The following is a 23925-nucleotide window of genomic DNA, read 5'->3' on the forward strand; positions in this document are numbered from 1 at the left end:
AGCCTCCATATGTTTGTATTTTTCACAGATCTATTCCTGTAATTGATATCTAGTCTCATAGCATTGTGGTCAGAAAACATACCAGATACGATTTCAATTTTCTTAAATTTACCAAGGCTTGATTTGTGACCCAAGATATGATGTATTCTGTAGAATGATCCATGAGCACTTGAGAAAAACGTGTATTCTGTTGTTTTCGGATGGAATGTCCTATAGATATCAATTAAGTCCATCTCGTTTAATGTATCATTTAAAGCTTGTGTTTCCTTATTTTTTTTCACTTTGGATGATCTGTCTATTGGTGAAAGTGGGGTGTTAAAGTCCCCTACTATGAATGTGTTACTGTCGATTTCCCCCTCTATGGCTGTTAGTATTTGCCTTATGTATTGAGATGCTCCTATGTTGGGTGCATAAATATTTACAATTGTTATATCTTCTTCGTGGATCGATCCCTTGATCATTATGTGGTGTCCTTCTTTGTCTCTTCTAATAGTCTTTACCTTAAAGTCTATTTTGTCTGATATGAGAATTGCTACTCCAGCTTTCTTTTGGTTTCCATTTGCATGGAATATCTTTTTCTATCCCCTCACTTTCAGTCTGTATGTGTCCCTAGGTCTGAAGTGGGTCTCTTGTAGACAGCATAGATATGGTTCTTGTTTTTGTATCCATTCAGCCAGTCTGTGTCTTTTGGTGGGAGCATTTAATCCATTTACATTTAAGGTAATTATCGGTATGTTGGTTCCTGTTCCCATTTTCTTAATTGTTTTGGGTTTGTTATTGTAGGTCTTTTCCTTCTCTTGTGTTTCTTGCCTAGAGAAGTTCCTTTAGCATTTGCTGTAAAGCTGGTTTGGTGGTGCTGAACTCTCTCAGCTTTTGCTTGTCTGTAAAGGTTTTAATTTCTCCATCAAATCTGAATGAGATCCTTGCTGGGTAGAGTAATCTTGGTTGTAGGTTTCTCTCCTGCATCACTTTAAATTTGTCCTACCAGTCCCTTCTGGCTTGCAGAGTTTCTGCTGAAAGATCAGCTGTTAACCTTATGGGGATTCCCTTGTGTGTTATTTGTTGCTTTTCCCTTGCTGCTTTTAATATGTCTTCTTTGTATTTAATTTTTGACAGTTTGATTAATATGTGTCTTGGTGTGTTTCTCCTTGGATTTATCCTGTATGGAACTCTCTGTGCTTCCTGGACTTGATTAATTATTTTCCTTCCCATATTAGGGAAGTTTTCAACTATAATCTCTTCAAATATTTTCTCAGTCCTTTCTTTTTCTCTTCTTCTTCTGGCACCCCTATAATTCGAATGTTGGTGCATTTAATGTTGTCCCAGAGGTCTCTGAGACTGTTCTCTGTTGTTTTTATTCTATTTGCTTTATTCAGCTCTGCAGTAGTTATTTCCACTATTTTATCTTCCAGGTCACTTATCTGTTCTTCTGCCTCAGTTATTCTGCTATTGATCCCATCTAGAGTATTTTTCATTTCATTTATTGTGTTGTTCATCATTGCTTATATCCTCTTTAGTTCTTCTAAGTCCTTGTTAAATGTTTCTTGCATTTTCTCTATTCTACTTCCAAGATTTTGGATCATATTTATTATCACTATTCTGAATTCTTTTTCAGGTAGACTGCCTATTTCCTCTTCATTTATTCTGTCTGGTGGATTTTATCTTGCTCCTTCATCTGCTGTGTGATTTTCTGTCTTCTCATTTTGCTCATCTTACTGTGTTTGGGGTCTCCTTTTTGCAGGCTGCAGGTTCATAGTTCCCGTTGTTTTTGGTGTTTGTCCCCAGTGGCTAAAGTGGGTTCAGTATGTTGTGTAGGCTTCCTGGTGGAGGGGACTAGTGCCTGTGTTCTGGTGAATGAGCCTTGATCTTTTCTTTCTAGTGGGCAGGTCCACGTCTGTGGGTGTGTTTTGGGGTGTCTGTGGGCTTGCTATGAGTTTAGACAGCCTCTCTGCTAATGGGTGGGGTTGTGGTCCTGTGTCGCTAGTTGTTTGGCATAGGGTGTATAGCACTGTAGCTTGCTGGTTGTTGAATGAAGCTGGGTGCTGGTGTTGAGATGGAGATCTCGGGGAGATTTTTGCCATTTGATATTATGTGGAGCTGGGAGGTTTCATGTGGACGAGTGTCCTGAAGTTGGCTCTCCCACCTCAGAGGCACAGCACTGACTCCTGGCTGCAGCATCAAGAGGCTTTCATCCACATGGCTCAGAATAAAAGGGAGAAAAATTAGAAAGAAAGAAAGAAAGAAAGAAAGAATGTAATATAAAATAAAGTAAGATAAAATAAAATAAGGGCTTCCTTGGTGGCGCAGTGGTTGAGAGTCCGCCTGCCGATGCAGGGGACATGGGTTCATGCCCCGGTCTGGGAAGATCCCACATGCTGCGGAGTGGCTGGGCCCCTGAGCCATGGCCGCTGAGCCTGCGCATCCTGAGCCTGTGCTCCGCAATGGGAGAGGCCACAACAGTGAGAGGTGGGCATACCGCAAAAAAAAAAAAAAAAGTTATTAAAATAAAAAATAATTATTAAGAAAAAAAATTTTTTAAAAAGTACCAAAACAACAACAACAACAAAACTACAGAACTATAGAACCCTAGGAGAAATGGTGAAAGCAAAGCTATAGAGACAAAATCTTACACAGAAGAATACACATACACACTCGCAAAAAGAGGAAAAGGGGAAAAAGTAATAAATCTGGCTCTCAAAGTCCACCTCCTCAATTTGGGATGATTCGTTGCCTATTCTTGTATTCCACAGATGCAGGGTACATCAAGTTGATTGTGGAGATTTAGTATGCTACTCCTGAGGCTGCTGGGAGAGATTTCCCTTTCTCTTCTTTGTTCGCACAGCTCCCGGGGCTCAGCTTTGGATTTGGCCCTGCCTCTGCGTGTAGGTCACCGGAGGGTGTCTGTTCTTCACTCAGACAAGACAGGGTTAAAGGAGCAGCTGACTCGGGACCTCTTGACTCACTCAGGCCAGGAGGAGGGAGGGGTACGATGTGGGGTGAGCCTGCAGCGGTAGAGGAGGGTGGGACGTTGCACCAGCCTGAGGTGTGCCGTGCGTTCTCCCAGGGAAGTTGTCCCTGGATCCTGGGACCCTGGCAGTGTTGGGCTGCACAGGCTCTCCGGAAGGGAGGTGTGGAGAGTGATCTGTGCTCGCACAGAGGCTTCTTGGTGGCGGCAGCAGCAGCCTTAGCATCTCATGCCTGTCTCTGGGTTCCGCGCTGTTAGACGCGGCTCCCACCCGTCTCTGGAGCTCCTTTAAGCAGTGCTCTTAATCCCCTCTCCTCGTGCACCAGGAAACAAAGAGGGAAGAAAAAGTCTCTTGACTCTTTGGCAGGTCCAGACTTTTCCCGGGCTCCCTCCCGGCTAGCCGTGGTGCACTACTAACCCCCTGCAGGCTGTGTTCATGCCGCAAACCCCAGTCCTCTCCCTGCGCTCCAACTGAAGCCTGAGCCTCAGCTCCCAGCCTTGCCCGCCCCAGCAGGTGAGCAGACAAACCTCTCGGGCTGGTGAGTGCCAGTCAGCTCTGATCCTCTGTGTGAGAATCTCCCCGCTTTGCCCTCCACCCCCCTGTTGCTGTGCTCTCCTCTGCGGCTCTGAAGCTTCCCCCCTTCGCCACCTGCAGTCTCTGCCCGCGAAGGGGCTTCCTCGTGTGTGGAAACCTTTCCTCCTTCACAGCTCCCTCCCACTGGTGCAGGTCCTGTCCCAATTCTTTTCTCTCTGTTTTTTCTTTTTTCTTTTGCCCTACCCAGGTATGTGGGGAGCTTCTTGCCTTTTGGGAGATGAGGTTTTCTGCCAGTGTTCAGTGGGTGTTCTATAGGAGCAGTTCCACGTGTAGATGTATTTCTGGTGTATCTGTGGGGAGGAAGGTGATCTCTGCGTCTTACTCTTCCGCCATCTTCCTCCGACCGGGATTAATTCTTATATATAGGCATATCTTATTTTATTGTGCTTTGCAGATACTGGTTTTTTGTTTTTTTAGAAATTAAAGGTTTGTGGCAACTGTGTGTTGAGCAAGTCTATTGGAGCCATTTTTCCAATGGCATTTGCTCACTTCGTGTCTCTGTGTCACATTTTGGTAATTCTAATATTTTAAGCTTTTCCATTATTATTATGTTTGTCATGGGGGTCAGTGATCAGTGATCTTTGATGTTACTGCTATGACTTGCTGAAGGCTCAGATTATGTTAGCATTTTTATAAATAAAGTATTTTTTAATTAAGGTATGTACATTTTTTAAAGACATAATGCTATTGCACACTTAATAGTAACAGTAGAGTGTAAACTTTTAGCTTTTTTTTTTTTTGCGTACGTGGGCCTCTCACTGTTGTGGCCTGTCCTGCTGTGGAGCAGAGGCTCTAGACGCGCAGGCTCAGCGACCATGGCTCACGGGCCCAGCTGCTCTGCAGCATGTGGGATCTTCCTGGACCAGGGCACGAACCCATGTCCCCTGCATCAGCAGGCAGACTCTCAACCACTGCGCCACCAGGGAAGTCCTAGAGTGTAAACTTTTATATGAGCTGGGAAACAAAAAAAATTCGTGTGACTTTCTTTATTGCTGTGGTCTGCAACAGCTCTGATGTACGACTGTAAAAATAAAAGGATGATGTCTTTTACAGAATTTTTACTGCCCCTCCTGTTACATGCCCAACTCAAAATTTAAATTGAGTTCAGGAAAGAGTCATATGAAGGTAGAATCAGGAAGAGAAGTATATCCGAGTGATCTAACAAATTTCCTTTATCCCACAAATTCATGGCCAATTCTACTAAAGTTTTACATTCATCCGTGACCTAATACATACAATTAAAATAATGAGCCATACAACATACCTTGTCAAAAAATTTCTGTTAGTTCTAAAATTAGTTGGATATTCTATCCTCATCACTGGAATCTTCAATTTTAGTCCTTCTTTGTTTGGGGGAGAGAAGAAAGGTGACCAGAGGGGAGGAGAGTTCTTGGGACTTAAGAATTTAAGAAATGCTTGGATTTAATAATGAATTAAAACAACAAAACACCTATCATAAATCTTACCTGGCGGACCTGAATTTGTTGGAGAACACTCCAGGCTTAAAATATCTTCAATTATGGGCTCCTTATTATTTTTTTCTTTTCTTTTCTTCTTTTTAAAATATTCACCAGAAGGCTTTAACAAGGAAACTTCTTCTGCTCTTCTAATATCTAAAAAATAAAAAATATATAAAAAAGAAAGAAAACATGCAAAAAGTAAAAAGAAAATTCCTTCTAAGACTCAAGAGTCATGTTGGGCATCTGAAACCATTTCTCAGGAAATTCCTGAGAGATAAATGGAACTAAATCGCATTCCTTTTGAAGAAATTGAAGGGGATAAGTGACTCCCAAAATGGGTGTGTGTGTGGGTCAGATAGTGGAGGGAGATTCAGTCTAGGAAAATTTCTAGTTTGTTTTTTAATCTACTGTGAAAATATTTCAAACATATCCAATGTGAAGGGAATAGTATAGTGGCTCCTTCCTGTGATCGTCACTCTGCTTAAACTGCTCTCAGCATTTTCCTATGCTTGTGTCATCTATTGACTACGTTTTCCCCTCCCTCCTTGCTTCTTTCCTTCCTCCCTCCCTTCCTTCCTTTTCTGTTTTTAGGTTTTTAAGCAACAACAAAAGACCCCATCTTTTTTCCTTTATGGACCAGCGGTCTTCAGAGCCTTTCTCTGCCCAACAGCTACTTTCATCCCCGAGGCAGACATGGTAGGTGCCCCACCCACCCCTTGGCCATCACCATTTCAGTGAGCTCTGACCCCCTTCCAATGGCAGCTAGGATGTGTCTCTCTACCCAAGGGCTTGCTCTGGATGCCAGAGTCCACACTGCTCAGATACAGATGCAACAGGCCACATAAGTTCAGTGAATTAACGGTCCCCAAGAACAGCCCTTGATGACTCAATGACTGATGAGAATGGTGTATTAACACCCCAGCTCCCTTGCCCCTTGGGTGGCACAGCTCCAAGACATGTCCACACTGCCTCCCAGAGGTCCCCAGTTGCCCAAAGTGTGACTTGATCAGTGATACTTGCTCATTAGTGGCCTTCTTTTCCCAGTCTCGTTTTCCCACTCCCAGCCAGTGTTTCCTGGCATCACCTTCCAAATAAATAATATTTGTACTTGAATTCTTATCTCAGGTCTGCTTCTGGAGTACTCAAACTAAGAAGATAGTCCCCATTTTCCTCCATTAATCAAATATACTTATAACTGCCATTTCCAATCAGAACTGATAACTTTATAAACACACTGTGCTGCTAGGATCCTAGGTAAAAGCCAAGGAATGTGGATATTAGAGTTTCTGGGCAGCTTTCCTGGAGGTAAATGCACTGATTCCATAGGTCCTCCTACCTCTTAGTTCAAACACTGCTTGGTGCTGAGGCTGAGGCTGGCAACTGGGCTCGATTCCCTCCCTTTAACCAAGCCTGACTATCAGGTTGCAACACACACCTGTGACCATTCCAAATGCATAATTTATACACAAAACCTGGAAATGAATCAAAATTTTGAAACTTTACCAACAAACAAAACAAAACAAAACACCGATATCTCCAAGCCCAAGATTTGTGTCTTGTCTTTTCTTCGAGGGAAAAAAATCCTATTGCTAAATTTGATTTAGTTTCAATTGGTCACATATAGAAAGTGATTATTAGGGAATTCCCTGGTGGTCCAGTGGTTAGGACTCGGCCCTTTCACTGCTGTGGACTGCGTAATCTCTGGTTGGGGAACTGAGATCCCGCAAGCTATGTGGCATGGTCAAAAAGAAAAAAAAAGGATTTATTAGAAATGCCAAGTTGAGTCCTTTAGAACTACCATGAAGGTGTAATCTGGAAAAGAAAAGAATGTATGAATGTTTCTGTTTATTTCAAAACTTCCAAGTTTTCGGCCCCAGCTACAATGTGTGCTTCCAGTCCACTGTGGTATGTAGAATTTTATTTACTCATTTACTCTGTTTTCAAATTTTCTATAGAATATTCCTGAAAGCAAGGTGCCCTGTGCTTGTCATTTGCTCACCATGCATCAGGGACAATTCTGGAACTTATGTTTTGTAATGGAAGCTTCCATTCATTTGCTCAGTCAACAACCAGTTACTGGAGTTGAGGAAGATGGCGGAAGAATAAAACGCAGAGATCACCTTCCTCCCCACAGATACGTCAGAAATACATCTACACGTGGAACTGCTCTTATAGAACACCCACTGAACACTGGCAGAAAACCTCAGACCTCCCAAAAGGCAAGAAACTCCCCGCTTACGTGGGTAGGGCAAAAGAAAAAAGAAAAAACAGAGACAAAAGAATAGGGACGGGATCTGCACCAGTAGGAGGGAGCTGTGAAGAAGGAAAGGTTTCCACAAACTAGGAAGCCCCTTCGCGGGCGGAGACTGCATGTGGCGTAGGGGGAAGCTTTGGGGCTGCGGAGGAGAACGGAGCAATAGGGGTGTGGAGGACAAAACGGAGAGATTCCCGCATAGAGGGCCGGTGCCTACCAGCACTCACCAGCTTGAGAGGCTTGTCTGCTCACCCGCCGGGACAGGCGGGGACTGGGAGCTGTCTCGGGCTTTGGTTGGATCCCAGGGAGAGGACTGGGGTTGGCGGCGTGAACACAGCCTGAAGGGGATAGTGCACCACTGCTAGCAGGGAGGGAGTCTGGGAAAAAGTCTGGACCTGCCAAAGAGGCAAGAGACTTTTTCTTGCCTCTTTGTTTCCTGGTGCGCGAAGAGAGGGGATTAACAGCGCCGCTTAAAGGAGCTCCAGAAACGGGTGTAAACCGCGGCTAAAAGCATGGACCCCAGAGACGGGCATGGGATGATAAGGCTCCTGCTGCTGCCACCAAGAAGCCTTGTGAGCAAGCACAGGTCACTATCCACACCTCCCCACCCAGGAGCCTGTGCAGCCCGCCACTGTCAGGGTCCCGTGATCCAGGGACAAATTCCCTGGGAGAATGTACAGCGCACCTCAGGCTCGTGCAACATCATGCTGGCCTCTGCCACCGCAGGCTCAACCCGCCTCCGTACCCCTCCCTACTCCCGGCCTGAGTGAGCCAGAGCCCCTGAATCAGCTGCTCCTTTACCCCATCCTCTCTGAGCGAAGAACAGTCACCCTCAAGTGACCTACATGCAGAAGCGGGGCCAAATCCAAAGCTGAACCCCGGAAGCTGTGGGAACAAAGAAGAGAAAGGGAAATCTCTCCCAGCAGCCTCAGGAGCAGCGGATTAAATCTCCAAAATCAACTTGATGTACCCTGCATCTGTGGAATACCTGAGTAGAAAATGAATCATCCCAATTGAGGTGGACTTTGGGAGCAAGATATATTATTTTTTCCCCTTTTCCTCTTTTTGTGAGTGTGTATGTGTATGCTTCTGTGTGAGATTTTGTCTGTAAAAGTTTACTTTCACCATTTGTCCTAGGGTTCTGTCCTTCCGTTTTTTTTACTGAAAAAATTTTTTTTCTTAATAATTATTCTTATTTTAATAATTTTATTTTATTTATCTTACTTTTATTTTATCCTCGTTCTTTCTTTCTTCTTTTTCTCCTTTCTTTTTTAAATTTTTTTTTGCAGAACACGGGCCTCTCACTGTTGTGGCCTCTCCCGTTGTGGAGCACAGGCCCCAGACGTGCAGGCTCAGTGGCCATGGCTCACGAACCCAGCTGCTCTGTGGCATGTGGGATCTTCCCGGACTGGGGCATGAACCTGTGTCCCCTGCATTGGCAGGTGGACTCTCAACCACTGCACCACCAGGGAAGCACAGTTTTTCTCCCTTTTATTCTGAGCCGTGTGGATGAAAGGCTCTTGGTGCCCCAGCCAGGCATCAGCGCTGTGCCTCTGAGGTGGGAGAGCCAACTTCAGGACACTGGTCCACAAGAGACCTCCCAGCTCCACGAAATATCAAACAGTGAAAATCTCCCAAATATCTCCATCTCAACAACAAGACCCAGCTTCACTCAACAACCAGCAAGAAACAGTGTTGGACACCCTATGCCAAACAACTAGCAAGGCAGGAACACAACTGCATGCATTAGCAGAGAGGCTGCCTAAAATCATAATAAGGCCACAGACACCCCAAAACACAGCCCCAGACGTGGACCTGCCCACCAGAAAGACAAGATCCAGCCTCATCCACCAGAACACAGGCACTAGTCCCCTCCACCAGGAAGCCAACACAACACACTGAACCAACCTTAACCACTGGGGACAGACACCAAAAACAACAGGAACTACTATCCTGCAGCCTGCAAAAAGGAGACCCCAAACACAGTAAGATAAGCAAAATGAGAAGACAGAAAATCACACAGCAGATAAAGGAACAAGGTAAAAACCCATCAGACCGAAAAAATGAAGAGGAAACAGGCAGTCTACCTGAAAAAGAATTCAGAATAATGATAGTAAATATGATCCAAAATCTTGGAAATAGAATAGAGAAAATGCAAGAAACATTTAACAAGGATCTAGAAGAACTAAAGAGGAAACAAGCAACGATGAACAACACAATAAATGAAATGAAAAATACTCTAGAAGGGATCCATGGCAGAATAACTGAGGCAGAAGAACAGATAAGTGACCTGGAAGATAAAATAGTGGAAATAACTACTGCAGAGCAGAATAAAGAAAAAAGAATGAGAGAACTGAGGACAGTCTCAGAGACCTCTGAGACAACATTAAACGCACCAACATTCAAATTATAGGGTTCTCAGAAGAAGAAGAGAAAAAGAAAGGGACTGAGAAAATATTTGAAGAGATTATAGTTGAAAACTTCCCTAATGTGGGAAAGGAAATAATTAATCAAGTCCAGGAAGCACAGAGAGTCCCATACAGGATAAATCCAAGGAGAAACACCCAAGACACATATTAATCAAACTATCAAAAATTAACTGCAAAGAAAATATATTAAAAGCAGCAAGGGAATAACAACAAATAACACACAAGGGAATCCCCATAAGGTTGACAGCTGATCTTTTGCAGGAACTCTGCAAGCCAGGAGGGAGTGACAGGGCATATTTAAAGTGTTGAAGGAGAAAAAACTACAACCAAGATTACTCTATCCAGCAAGGATCTCATTCAGATTTGATGGAGCAATTAAAATTTTTACAGACAAGCAAAAGCTGAGAGAGTTCAGCACCACTAAACCAGCTTTACAACAAATGCTAAAGGAACTTCTCTAGGCAAGAAACACAGAGAAGGAAAAGACCTACAATAACAAACCCAAAACAATTAAGAAAATGGGAACAGGAACCAACATACCGATAATTACCTTAAATGTAAATGGATTAAATGTTCCCACCAAAAGACACAGACTGGCTGAATGGATACAAGAACAAGAACCATATATATATGCTGTCTACAAGAGACCCACTTCAGACCAAGGGACACATACAGACTGAAAGTGAGGGGATGGAAAAAGATATTCCATGCAAATGGAAATCAAAAGAAAGCTGGAGTAGCAGTTTTCATATCAGACAAAATAGACTTTAAAATAAAGACTGTTACAAGAGACAAAGAACGGCAGTACATAATGATCAAGGGATCAATCAAAGAAGAAGATATAACAATTGTAAATATTTATGCACCCACATAGGAGCACCTAAATACATAAGGAAAATGCTAACAGCCACAAAGGGGGAAATCGACAGTAACATGATCATAGTAGGGGACTTTAACACCCCAATTTCACCAATGGACAGATCATCCAAAATGAAAATAAATAAGGAAACACAAGCTTTAAATGATACATTAAACAAGATGGACTTCATTGATATTTATAGGACGTTCCATCCCAAAACAACGGAATAGACATTTTTCTCATGTGCTCATGGAATATTCTCCAGGATAGATCATATCTTGGGTCACAAATCAAGCCTTGGTAAATTTGAGAAAATTGAAATTGTATGAAGAATCTTTTCCGACCACAATGCTATGAAGCTAGATATCAATTACAGGAAAAGATCTGTAAAAAATACAAACACATGGAGGCTAAACAATACACTACTTAATAATGGAGTGATCACTGAAGAAATCAAAGAGGAAATAAAAAAAACCTGGAAACAAATGACAATGGAGACATGGCAACCCAAAACCTATGGAATGCAGCAAAAGCAGTTCTAAGAGGGAAGTTTATAGCAATACAATCCTACCTTAAGAAACAGGAAACATCTCAAATAAACAACCCAACCTTGCACCTAAAGAAATTAGAGAAAGAAGAACAAACAAAACCCCAAATTTAGCAGAAGGAAAGAAATCATAAAGATCAGATCAGAAATAAATGAAAAAGAAATGAAGGAAATGATAGCAAAGATCAATAAAACTAAAAACTGGTTCTTTGAGAAGATAACAAAAATTGATAAACCATTAGCCAGACTCATCAAGAAAAAAAGGGAGAAGACTCAAATCAATAGAATTAGAAATGAAAAAGGAGAAGTAACAACTGTCACTGCAGAAATACAAAAGATCATGAAACATTACTACAATCAAATATATGCCAATAAAATGGACAACCTGGAAGAAGTGGACAAATCCTTAGAAAAGCACAACCTTCCAAGACTGAATCAGGAAGAAATAGAAAATATAAACAGACCAATCACAAGCACTGAAATTGAAACTGTGATTAAAAATCTTCCAACAAACAAAAGCCCAGGACCAGATGGCTTCACAGGCAAATTCCATCAAACATTTAGAGGAGAGCTAACACCTATCCTTCTCAAACTCTTCCAAAATATAGCAGAGGGAGGAACACTGCCAAAGTCATTCTACGAGGCCACCATCACCCTGATACCGAAACCAGACAAAGATGTCACAAAGAAAGAAAACTACAGGCCAATATCACTGATGAACATAGATGCAAAAATCCTCAACAAAATACTAGCAAACAGAATCCAACAGCACATTAAAAGGATCATACACCATAATCAAGTGGGGTTTATTCCAGGAATGCAAGGATTCTTTAATATACACAAATCAATCAACGGGATACACCATATTAACAAATTGAAAGAGAAAAACCATATGATCATCTCAAAAGATGCAGAGAAAGCTTTCAACAAAATTCAACACCCATTTATGATAAAAATCCTGTAGAAAGTAGGCACAGTGGGAACTTTCCTCAACATAATAAAGGCCATATATAACAAACCCACAGCCAACAATTTTCCTCAATGGTAAAAAACTGAAAGCGTTTCCACTAAGATCAGGAACCAGACAAAGTTGCCCACTCTCACCACTCTTATTCAACATAGTTTTGGAAGTTTTAGCCACAGCAATCAGAGCAGAAAAAGAAATAAAAGGAATCCAAATCGGAAAAGAAGAAGTAAAGCTGTCACTGTTTGCAAATGACATGATACTCTACTTAGAGAATCCTAAAGATTCTATCAGAAAACTACTAGAGCTAATCAATGAATTGGTAAAGTAGCAGGATACAAAATTAATGCACAGAAATCTCTGGCATTCTTATACACTAATGATGAAAAATCTGAAAGTGAAATCAAGAAAACACTCCCATTAAACATTGCAACAAAAAGAATAAAATATCTAGAAATAAGCCTACCTAAGGAGACAAGAGACCTGTATGCAGAAAATTGTAAGACACTGATGAAAGAAATTAAAGATGATACAAATAGATGGAGAGATATACCATGTTCTTGGATTGGAAAAAATCAACATTGTGAAAATGACTCAATTCCCAAAGCAATCTACAGATTCAATGCAATCCCTATCAAACTACCACTGACATTTTTCACAGAACTAGAACAAAAAATTTCACAATTTGTATGGAAACACAAAAGACCCCAAATAGCCAAAGCAATCTTGAGAACGAAAAATGGAGCTGGAGGAATCACGTTTCCTGACTTTAGACTATACTACAAAGCTACAGTAATGAAGACAGTATGGTACTGGCACAAAAACAGAAATATAGATCAATGGAACAGGATAGAAAGCCCATAGTAAACCCATGCACATATGGTCACCTTATCTTTGATAAAGGAGGCAAGAATATACAGTGGAGAAAAGACAGCCTCTTCAATAAGTGGTGCTGGGAAAACTGGACAGATACATGTAAAAGTATGAAATTAGAAGACTCCCTAACACCATACATAAAAATAAGCTCAAAATGGATTAAAGACCTAAATGTAAGGCCAGAAACTATCAAACTCTTAGAGGAAAACATGGGCAGAATGCTCTATGACATAAGTCACAGCAAGATCCTTTTTGACCCACCTCCTAGAGACATGGAAATAAAAACAAAAATAAACAAATGGGACGAATGGAACTTCAAAGCTTTTGCACAGCAAAGGAAACCATAAACAAGACCAAAAGACAACCCTCAGAATGGGAGAAAATATTTGCTAATGAAGCAACTGACAAAGGATTAATCTCCAAAGTTTACAAGCAGCTCATGCAGCTCAATAACAGAAAAACAAACAACCCAATCCAAAAATGGGCAGAAGACCTAAATAGACATTTCTCCAAAGAAGATATAGAGACTGCACGCAAGCACATGAAAGAATGGTCAACATCATTAATCATTAGAGAAATGCAAATCAAAACTACAATGAGATATCATCTCACATCAGTTAGAATGGCCATCATCAAAAGATCTAGAAACAATCAATGTTGGAGAGGGTGTGGAGAAAAGGGAACACTCTTGCACTGTTGGTGGGAATATAAATTGGTACAGCCACTATGGAGAACAGTATGGAGGTTCCTTAAAAAACTACAAATAGAAGTTCCATATGACCCAGCAATCCCACTACTGGGCATACACCCTGAGAAAACCATAATTCAAAAAGAGTCATGTTCCAAAATGTTCACTGCAGCTCTATTTACAATAGCCAGGACATGGAAGCAACCTAAGTGTCCATCAACAGATGAATGGATAAAGCAGATGTGGAAGATATATACAATGGAATATTACTCAGCCATGAAGAGAAACGAAATTGAGTTATTTGTAGTGAGGTGGATGGAGCTAGAGTGTCATACAGCATGAAATAAGTCAGAAAGAGAAAAACAAATACTGTATGTTAACACACTTACATGGAATATAAGGAAAAAAAAAAGAAAAAGGAAAGGTCATGAAGTACCTAGTGGTAAGACGGGAATAAAGACACAGACCTACTAGAGCATGGACTTGAGGATATGGCGAGGGCGAAGGGTAAGCTGTGACAAAGTAAGAAAGTGGCATGGACATATATACACTACCAAATGTAAAATAGATAGCTAGTGGGAAGCAGCCACATAGCACGGGGAGATCAGCTAGGTGGTTTGTGACCACCTAGAGGGGTGGGATAGCGAGGGTGGGAGGGAGGGAGACGCAAGAGGGAAGAGATATGGGAACATATGTATATGTATAACTGATTCACTTTGTTATAAAGCAGAAACTAACACACCATTTTAAAGCAATTATACTCCAATGAAGGTGTTAAAAAACAAACAAGCAAAAAAACAAACAAACAAACAAGCAGTTACTAAGCAGTTGATGGGTGCCAGACATTCTCCTAGGTGTTAGGAACACAGCCATGTTCAAGAAATGGTTCTGTCTTCACCTTATTTAATACTATACCAACCTGCCCTACCCAACAGTGGCAGTCTCAATCCTGTGTACACTATATACTTTTTCCTTTTTTTCTCCACTACCTATCTCCTTTTAACATCTTATTTTTTTACATGATTTATTTTCTGTCTCTGTATGTTACACCGTAAGCTCAAGGAGGGCAGAGATTTTGGTCTGTTTTTTTGCTTAACCCATCCCTAGCACTCATCCTAGTGCCTGCCAAACCAATACGTATATATTTGTTGAAGGAATGAATGAGCAGTTTACAGTTTAATGGGGAGATAGATCACTCACTCACATACTGTATATACTGTGTTCAAATACTAAATCTTTGCCTTGGAACTCAAGAATATACCTACACACTTTCAAAAAATATAAAATAAGAACACCTTCCTGACCCAGGGTTTGCTCCTATTATGGAAGTCCCAGGAAGAAGCAATGGTTTGGACAGTGTTGTCTCTAATGGCTGTTAAAGTTTCTGATCCATAATTAAGTGTACTTTCCTGCTTAAAATAAACTCCACAAATGATGTTTGTGGACAGAGTTATTTACTGGAGCCAAATATTAGGGAAGCAATTAAGACATTGCATCACCATTATCTCAAAAACAATAAAGACACATTGGCTCTATGGTGATAATAATTTAATGGAACTCTTTTTTTGTCTTAAATATAATGATGATTTCAGTATGGCTTAGAGAAATGAGTTTTGGGGGGGAAATCTTAATGGAGTTGTCTCTTCTGTTTACAAATCTCTTTGAAATAGTTTTAAGCTTTGTGGAAGTGAATCTGATTTATTCCAATAATTTTCCGTTTGGTTTAACTTCACTTAAATGGCTAAAGTCTCCAGAACTGCGCTCGAAAAGTATGCTCCTAATAAGGCACATGTTCTGTAAAGCCAACTGCTTGTGGACAGAAGTGCACGCGTTTTCCCGTTCTCCTCTGCTGAGAGTCCAGAGGGCGCAGGCGCCTGCGGAAACTCACTCAGGGCTCTGCAGATGTCGCTGACCGCTCTGAAGACCACGGCCGAGAAGCTGACTCGCAGTCGCACTGTCTTCACGTTGGGCAGGCGGAGGCGAAGCATTTTATGCTGAGGGGTGAAGAGAAGCTTTGCATCTGCCTGGACCCCACATTTGTCCAGGGTCCAGTGCGTTTTCAGAAGCCAGCAGTGCTTCTGTTCCCACCAAAGGGCAAAGTCTGACCAGTCCTGGGCTATGTCTGCAAGAACGGAGAACACAGTGCAGTAAAGTGAGAGTGAGCACTCGCACCCCAGAGTCAAGTTCCTTGTGTGCAAAACTGAAGCCAACGCTGGTCTTCAGCTCCCACCTCCTCTTACAGTCCAAGGTTTCATCATTCTTGGCTTCTTGTCAAAGTCCCTAAGGCGGGGCAGGTAGAAGACAGACTGAACCTTACCTTCTTTATATTTAAATACTATGGAAGGAAGAGAGACATACAATTTTTGTTCCTGATGAAATACTAAAGTTATCTTCTCCCAAGTCCCTTGGTGCCATGGTCCTTTCTGGGAAGGCCAGGAGCATCACCTCTGTTTAATCAAGATTATTTCTCTAATAGAAATGAATCTTTCCACAAGGGAATATCAACAGCTCCCAATCAAACTGCACGCAGAAGTACTGGGAAGCTGACATTTCACTCTTCTCAGGAATGTCCATCTCTTATTAGCTCCACCATATTCCCAATTTCCAAAGTGTTTACACTGAAATCAGAGCTGAATATTTTCTCTCTTAATGGTAGCATCAACATTGAATTCTTCCCCTTCTTCAATGCCCCTTGGTATCTAGGTTGAATCTTTCCCCTTTGCCAATGTTAGAGTCAATATTCAATCTTTTATTTTGCTAAATTAAGAGCCACCGGTATTTTTATTTACTTAAAAAATAGTTTCTCCCTCTTTCTTTCTCTCTATTTAAATTAGAAAATGTTTCTCTCAGTGCTATTAGAAGTATAAATGCTATAACTATTTTGGAAAGTCCTATTCAGTAACTTTTCTCTGAGCTATATACCCATTAGAAATGCGTGTACTATATAGACCAAAAGATGGTACTATCTGTAAAAGCCCCCAAATGGAAACAATCCAAATATCTATCAACAGGTAAATGGATAAATTGTGGCATAGTCATACAATGGAATATTATACTGCAATGAGAATCAATGAACCCAAACTATATGCAATAGCATGGTTAAATCTCACAGACATAATGTGGCAGGAAAGAAAGCAGATGCCTAAGAGTATATTATCCTGTATAATTCCACTTATATACAGTTTACTGTACAGTTTACTCCTATGGAGTAAGAATTCAGGATAGTGGTTACCCTTGGTGGGGCAGTGGCTGGGAGGGGTTAGGTGCGGGACTTGGGTGGGGGAACAGGTAATGTTCTCTTTCTTGATCTGGGTGGTGGTTATATGACTTTGTGAAAATTCACTGAACTGTACACTTATAATAAGTGCACTTTTCTGTACGTATATGATACTCCAATGAACGCTTACTTAAAAATACTTTATATCACTAGTGTAAATGATAAGCTAACATCTGTGGTCTTAAGTAGAAGACAAAAAATAAATACAAAGAAAATAGAACATTATTAAATTCTAGGTACCTCATGTTGACTCGTGATGTGAAGACTCTGACCCTGAAGACTTCTTTCCTTGTTTTAAACAGGGTGAGTAGCAAATGGTGGACAATATTAAAAGACATATTGGCACCAGGCCGCCTGCATCTCGGAGCAATCAAGCATTAACAGAGAATCACACAATAATCTAAGGCCCCAGGTGTGGTCTAAAGTCACCATGGAAGGGGTCCTGTTCTTGTGCAAATAGGTTTTTACACCTACTGGGTAGCTTTCGTTTGCCACCAAAGACTCAAATTTTCACATTGGGGGTCAGGGGGTGGTTTGGGCTCCTTCAGGGCTTCCCATTTCTCTTCCTCTTGCAGGCAGGGACCATTACAAGATGGATGATCAAAAAAATTTAGATGGTCAGATAATCCAGTTCAGCCATTTAGTGGTGATGCAACAGAGAGGGTTTCAAATGTAGAGAAACCATAAAGAAGCAGCAACTTACTGATCTGTTCCACTAACTTGAGCATCACTCCCCCAATGTGCAGGTCTCCAGACACTCTCAGTGTGACATCCTTCTGCTCCTCTTCATTTGGATGGTCAACTTGGATCACGAGCTCCCAAGAAGCAGACGCAAAGTCACTGGATGAGAGCATTGTGGCAAATGCAGGTGTCTTTGCGTAAAAAGGCAGATAGATCAGAAGGAGGCTGGGACTCGCCAAGCAGACCTTGCAGAGCAAAACTTTTTTTCCCCCATTTTAGCCCCCTCTTCAAAAATGCCACAGGGCTCCTGATATTAAATTCAGCATCTTAACTTTAAAGACAAAAAGTCTTATAAAAATCATCTCAGGCCTTCTAAATTTATGTACTTCACTTTTCCACCCTCCCAGGTCCACCTGGCTATTTTCTGTGCCTGCCCAGTGCATCCATCCCTCTCTACTGACTCTTCTTGACCTTCTCTGAACTATTTTAGCAATAGGTAACAAATCATGGCAATCCTTGACACTTAAAAAAAGTCAACTTTATTGAAGTATAATTTGTATACAATAAAATGCATTGAATTTAAATGTACACTTTGATGTATTTTGCTGTTTGAAAATTATATCTCAGTAGAACTGATTTAAAAAAAGGAAATTAAAATCTTTATCTTGGTACTTCCCTGGTGGTGCAGTGGTTAAGACTCAGTGCTCCCAATGCAGGGGGCCAGGGTTCGATCCCTGGTCAGGGAACTAGATCTCACATGCAAGCCACAATGAGTTTGTATGCTACAACTAAGGAGCCAGCAAGCTGTAACTAAGGAGCCCTTGAGCCACAACTAAGGAGCCTGCCTGCTACAACTAAGACCCAGCATAACCAAATAAATAAATATTAAAAAAAATTTATCTCTAATGTATATACATATGTATTATTACATTCCTCCCATAAATACTGATGACATCTTCTGGTATGAAAATTCAAAAAATAAAAATAGAGCAAAACCGTTTCTTTTTTAGTCATATAGCGTAGTTTTATCTTAAGCACATAGAGATGCAGGTCATTAGTTATTGCCACATATTTGATTTACTTGAATAACTGTTTTATATCATATAGAGGTTGATAAACAAGTGCATCAATTAAGTTTTTGGACACACCTTTAGCAACAGATTTAAAACAGGCGTGACAGACATACAAACCCACTCTTCAAAGTACAGTTAGGGGTGAGAACTTCAAACCCATAGTGTTCTCCTCGTTGGAGGAACTATGATGAAAGAAGCTAAGCAGTATAAGAACTGAGTGTTGTGGGGGTAATAGGAACACTGGGATTCCAAATTGGCAGAACTTAAAAATGTCAGCTCTCTCTTAAATAGAAAGCAAATGATACTACCTCTCTTGGCTATCTTAAGATTTAAAATAAAAATAAGTCATTTAAGTGATAACAAGTATTTTTCATTTTTCCAGGTAAAGACAGCTTATGAGAAATCTATGTTTTCATAAGGCCTGTTTTTGAGAAACATCTGTGCATGCAAACGGCCCAGGAAAGGGCTTCTCTAATGGAAGGTGCACATGAACCCTGAGAACCTTATTAATGTGCAGATCCTATTCAGCAGGATCTTATTAACATGCAGGTTCTAGTCAGCAGGTCTGGGGTGGATGTGGAAACCCTGCATTCATAACAAGCTCCAGCTAATGCTGGTCTTCCTCTCATACCCTCAAATTGCAATAGCTACTTGAAAAATTAGCTCCAGGACTCATTTCCTCCCTTCAAATTAACTAGATCACTTATTAAGCCAGGACTATGGTGACCTCTGAGAAGGTCTGCAGAAAGTGGGCATAGAGGGAACGTACCTTAACATAATAAAGGCCATATATGATGAACCCACAGCTAAAATCATACCCAATGGTGAAAAGCTGAAAGTATTTCCCTCTAAGATCAGGAACAAGACAAGGATGCCCACTCTAGCCACTTTTATACAACACAGTATTGGAAGACCTAGCCACAGCAATCAGACAAGATAAAGAAATAAAAGGAAGCTAAATTGGAAAGGAAGCAATAAAACTGTCACTGTTTGCAGATGACATGACACTATACATAAAAAATCCTAAAGATGCCACCAGAAAACTACTAGAGCTCATCAATGAATTCAGTAATGTTGCAGACCACAAAATATATAGAGAGTAATCTGCTGCACTTCTATACACGAACAATGAATTATCAGAGAAATTAAGGAAACAATAATATTTACCACTACATCAAAAAGAATGAAATACCTAGTAATAAACCAACCTAAGGAGGTAAAAGATCTATACTTGGAAAACTATAAGACACTGAAGAAAGAAATTGAAGACAACACAAATAGATGGAAAGATATACCATATTCATGGATTAGAAGAATTAATATTGTTAAAATGACCATACTACCCAAGGCAATCTACAGAGTCAATGCAATCTCTGTCAAAATAGCAACAGCATTTTTCACAGAACTAGAACAAATAATTTTAAAATTTGTATGGAAACATGAAAGACCCCGAATAGCCAAAATGATCTTGAAAAAGAAGAGAGCTGGAGGAATCATGCTCTCTGACTTCAGACTATACTACAAAGTTATAGTAATTGAAACAGTATGGGACTGGCACAAAAACATACACATAGATCAATGGAATAGAACAGAGAGCCCAAAAATAAACCCACACACTTGTCAATTAATCCACAACAAGGGAGACAAGAATATACAATGGAGAAAAAACAGTCTCTTCAATAAGTGGTGCTGGGAAAACTGGACAGCTACATGTAAAAGAATGAAATTAGAACACTCTCTAATAACATACAAAAATAAACTCAAAATGGATTAAAGACCTAAATATAATCAGAAACCATAAAACTCCTAGAAGAAACCATAGGCAGACCACTCCTTGACTTGAATTGTAGCAATATTTTTTTTGATCTGTCTCCTAAAGCAAATGAAATAAAAGCAAAAATAAACAAATGGGACCTAATTAGACTTAAAAGCTTTTGTATGGCAAAGGAAACCATAAACAAAATTAAAAGACAACCTATGGAATGGAAGAAAATATTTGTAAAAGATGCGAAAGACAAGGGGTTAATTTCCAAAATATACAAACAGCTTATACAGCTCAAGTAAAAAACAAAAACAAAAGCAAAAACAACACAGCCCATTAAAAAAATGGGCAGAAGACCTAAATAGACATTTCTCCAAAGTAGACATATAGATGGCCAACAGGCACAGGAAAAGATGCTCCACATGTTAATCATCAGGAAAATGCAAATTAAAACCACAGTGAGATATTGCCTCATACCTGTCAGAATGGCTATTATCAAAAAGACTACATATAACAAATGTTGGCAAGGATGTGGAGAAAAGGGAACCCTCCTACACAGTTGGTGGGAATGTAAATTGGTGTAGCCACTGTGGAAAACAGTATGGCGGTTTCTCGAAAAACTAAAAATAGAACTACCACATGACCCAGCAATAACACTCCTGTGTATATATCAGAAACAAAACAAAACAAAACAAAACAACTGAAAACACCAATTAGAAAAGATACATGCACTCCAATGTTCGCAGCAGCATTATTTACAATAGATATGGAAGCAACTTAAGTGTCCATCAACAGATGAGTGGACAAAGAAGATGTGGAATGGAATATTAGCCATAAAAAAATAATGAAATTTTGCTGTTTGCAACAGCATGGATGGACTTGGAGGGTATTATGCTGAGTGAAATAAGTCAGACAGAGAAATACAAATACTGTACAATATCACTTATATGTGGAATCTAAAAAAATAAAACAAACTAGTGAATATAACAAAAAGGAAACAGACTCACAGATATAGAGAACAAACTAGTGGTTACCAGTGGGGAGAGGAAAGGGGGGAGGGGCAAGATAGGGGTAGGAAATTGAGGTACAAACTATTATGTATAAAATAAATAAGCAGCCAAAACTAACACAACATTGTAAAGCAATTTTACTCCAATAAAAAAAATTTTTAAAAAATAAAATAAGCTACAAGGATCTATTGTACAACTCTTAAAACTCTTAGCTAAACTCTCAGTACCTTCACTAAGCATTCCTACTAACATAAATCTTTCCCAGTGAGGACACAATAAAGATAACTCTTTCATAGACAAACTCATAACACGCCATTGAAGTATTTGACTTTAAGATCCTTACAATTTCTAAAATGCTATGATTTGAGGTTTTGTTATTTAAAATGTTTTGTACACAAAGAAAATAACCTTACTTTTAAGATGACTCCTTACTGCTTGTTTCGTGAGCAATCAGACAGAGGGTTTTTTCTTTTCCTAACCTGGGCAATCAAAACACTTCTCATTTAGGCAATAAATGGTGATTCCCTTACAACGAAATTCTGGCTAAAATTAGGCAATCTGGTTTCCCCACATTCCTCTCCTATCTTTTCTGCGCCTTTTTGAGCGAACTTCTCACGTTCAGCAAGCTGTTACTTGTTGAGGAAAGCACATCTAAGTTAAAGACCAGAACAAGAAGCAAAGCGCACCACCAGACCTGCCTTCCTCTGGGGAAGCCCAGTTGCCCACTTCCTCGGGTCCTTTATAGAAAACTCAATCAAGAAAGACAGACAGACGCAGGCAGGCAGACAGAGAGAATGATGCGGGAAATAGACCCAACGCTTCCCCTGGAAGATCAGAGAGTGAGTGGGTCCGAAGGCCTCTGGCCTGTCTTTTGCCAGCTCTGCAGGGTCCTGGGGCCCAGGGGAGTGTGATGGGTGGGTAAAAACCTGCCCCCTACCCCCATAAAGGCCTCTGGCCTGTCTTTTGCCAGCTCTGCAGGGTCCTGGGGCCCAGGGGAGTGTGGTGGGTGGGCATAAACCTGCCCCTACCCCCCACCCCCGCGGCTGGACGGACAGTTTATTTTGCGCAGCCAGATACGCAAGGACGGAGAAGGTGGTCACAAGCCAAGGACGCGGTTTTTAATCCACCAGCCATTTAAGTGCAAGGGGCTGTAGAAAGGCAGGGGCGGGGGTCTCGGGAACCAGCGGTGCCCATCGCAGCCTCCCCTCCCAGCCTGGTCCCGGCCCCTCGCCACCCACCTCCTTTCCGGAGCCTGCGGCGTGCGGAGTCGCTGTCCCCTGGAGACCCGGCCAGAGGCCACTGCGGCCGAGCCAGGGGCGCGCGGTGGCGGCAGCTGCTCCGCGAGGTTCGGCTGGCGAGGGCTGCGCGCGGACCTGCCACCTAGACAGGCACCCGCCCCCGCCGCCCAGTCTCCGCCCCGCGCGGCCCCCGGGGCAAGGCCGGCCAGCACAGCGTGCAGGCGGCTGCACGCCCAGCCCCCGCCTGCCAGGTCCCGCTGCCCGAGGAGGAGGCGCTCCGCAGACTTTACGGGCAAAGGGTGGTCGCCCGGCTACCGCGCGGCGAGAGGGCGGGGAGAATCCGGCGGAGGCTCAGCCCCGTGCCCCTCTTGCGACCTCTCATCCTGCCCACCCTCCCTTAGACCGCCTCCAGTTTCCCGGTTCCCCGAGGCCCGCCCAGTACTAGCCCGGTGATTAAGATCCTGCTACTTCCCCGCCCTCAGGGTGTACCAGTCACTCACACCCCGGGGTGCGTCCACGCGCCAGGAGCCCCGGCTTCAGGCGGGAACAACCGCCTCCCCTCTAGAGAGCCTGGAGGACCTGTGGTCGCCAGGTGGAAGAAACAAAAGAGGTTCATCTCTGAGTAAGAGGGTGGTGTAAACCCCTGAGAAGGGTGAGGCACCCCAAACATGCACGATGGAAAACCCTGGGGGAACCCAAGGCCCCGCCCCTCGCGGAAGTCTGGGTGGCTCACCTCACATTCACCACCCAGCGCTCCGCTCACCCTCCTGTGGGATTCATCCGAAGAGAGCAGGAAGGGTGGGTGACCTTGGGGAAGTTACACAACCTCTCCAAGCCTCCTTCGCCCAAATTACACACTTTTGTTGAGTGTTTACTGTGCACCAGGCCTGGGGTTGAGCTTTGAGGATACAGTGGTTATAAAATAGACTGGAAATTATAGTTTTCTCATCTGTAAAATGGGTAAAGGGATGGAATTCCCACCACCAGAACTGCATTCAGTCCATGGAGGAGTTTTATGCAGTATAATAGTCTTTAGCGATTTTTGTCAAGTACATAAAGCTTTTGATAACTTAAATATTAATTTAAGATGGTGTAAAATTTAGAAATGGAATCTTTGTTTTGCTTGGACATTACCATATTCAGCCATTATTATGGTTTTGAAAGTACTTTACATTTAATTTTAAAAGGTCAGTTGAACAACCGTCAGCAAATATGGGATTTTATAATTAAAATGATTAAAAAATTTG

General features: G+C 41.7%; 1 protein-coding gene across 2 annotated transcripts in view; it reads right to left on the reverse strand.

Moving 5' to 3' along the window:
- FERMT1 (fermitin family member 1) overlaps positions 1–23089 on the reverse strand; it is a 66527-nt gene extending 43438 nt beyond the window's left edge. Inside the window, exons 1-4 of one of the 2 annotated variants that reach the window (XM_032606569.1) lie at positions 22679–23089; positions 17618–17786; positions 15526–15759; positions 5027–5173 (exon numbers count right to left, since the gene is read on the reverse strand). In XM_032606569.1, coding sequence (XP_032462460.1) covers positions 5027–5173; positions 15526–15759; positions 17618–17768 — 532 coding nt within the window. In that variant the 5' untranslated portion in view covers positions 17769–17786; positions 22679–23089. The remainder of the gene's footprint in view (positions 1–5026; positions 5174–15525; positions 15760–17617; positions 17787–22678) is intronic. The other variant, XM_032606570.1, reaches the window with a different exon arrangement.
- Positions 23090–23925: the final 836 nt, after the last annotated feature.

Source organism: Phocoena sinus, chromosome 15 (genome assembly GCF_008692025.1).
Source record: "Phocoena sinus isolate mPhoSin1 chromosome 15, mPhoSin1.pri, whole genome shotgun sequence".
NCBI lineage: Eukaryota > Metazoa > Chordata > Mammalia > Artiodactyla > Phocoenidae > Phocoena > Phocoena sinus.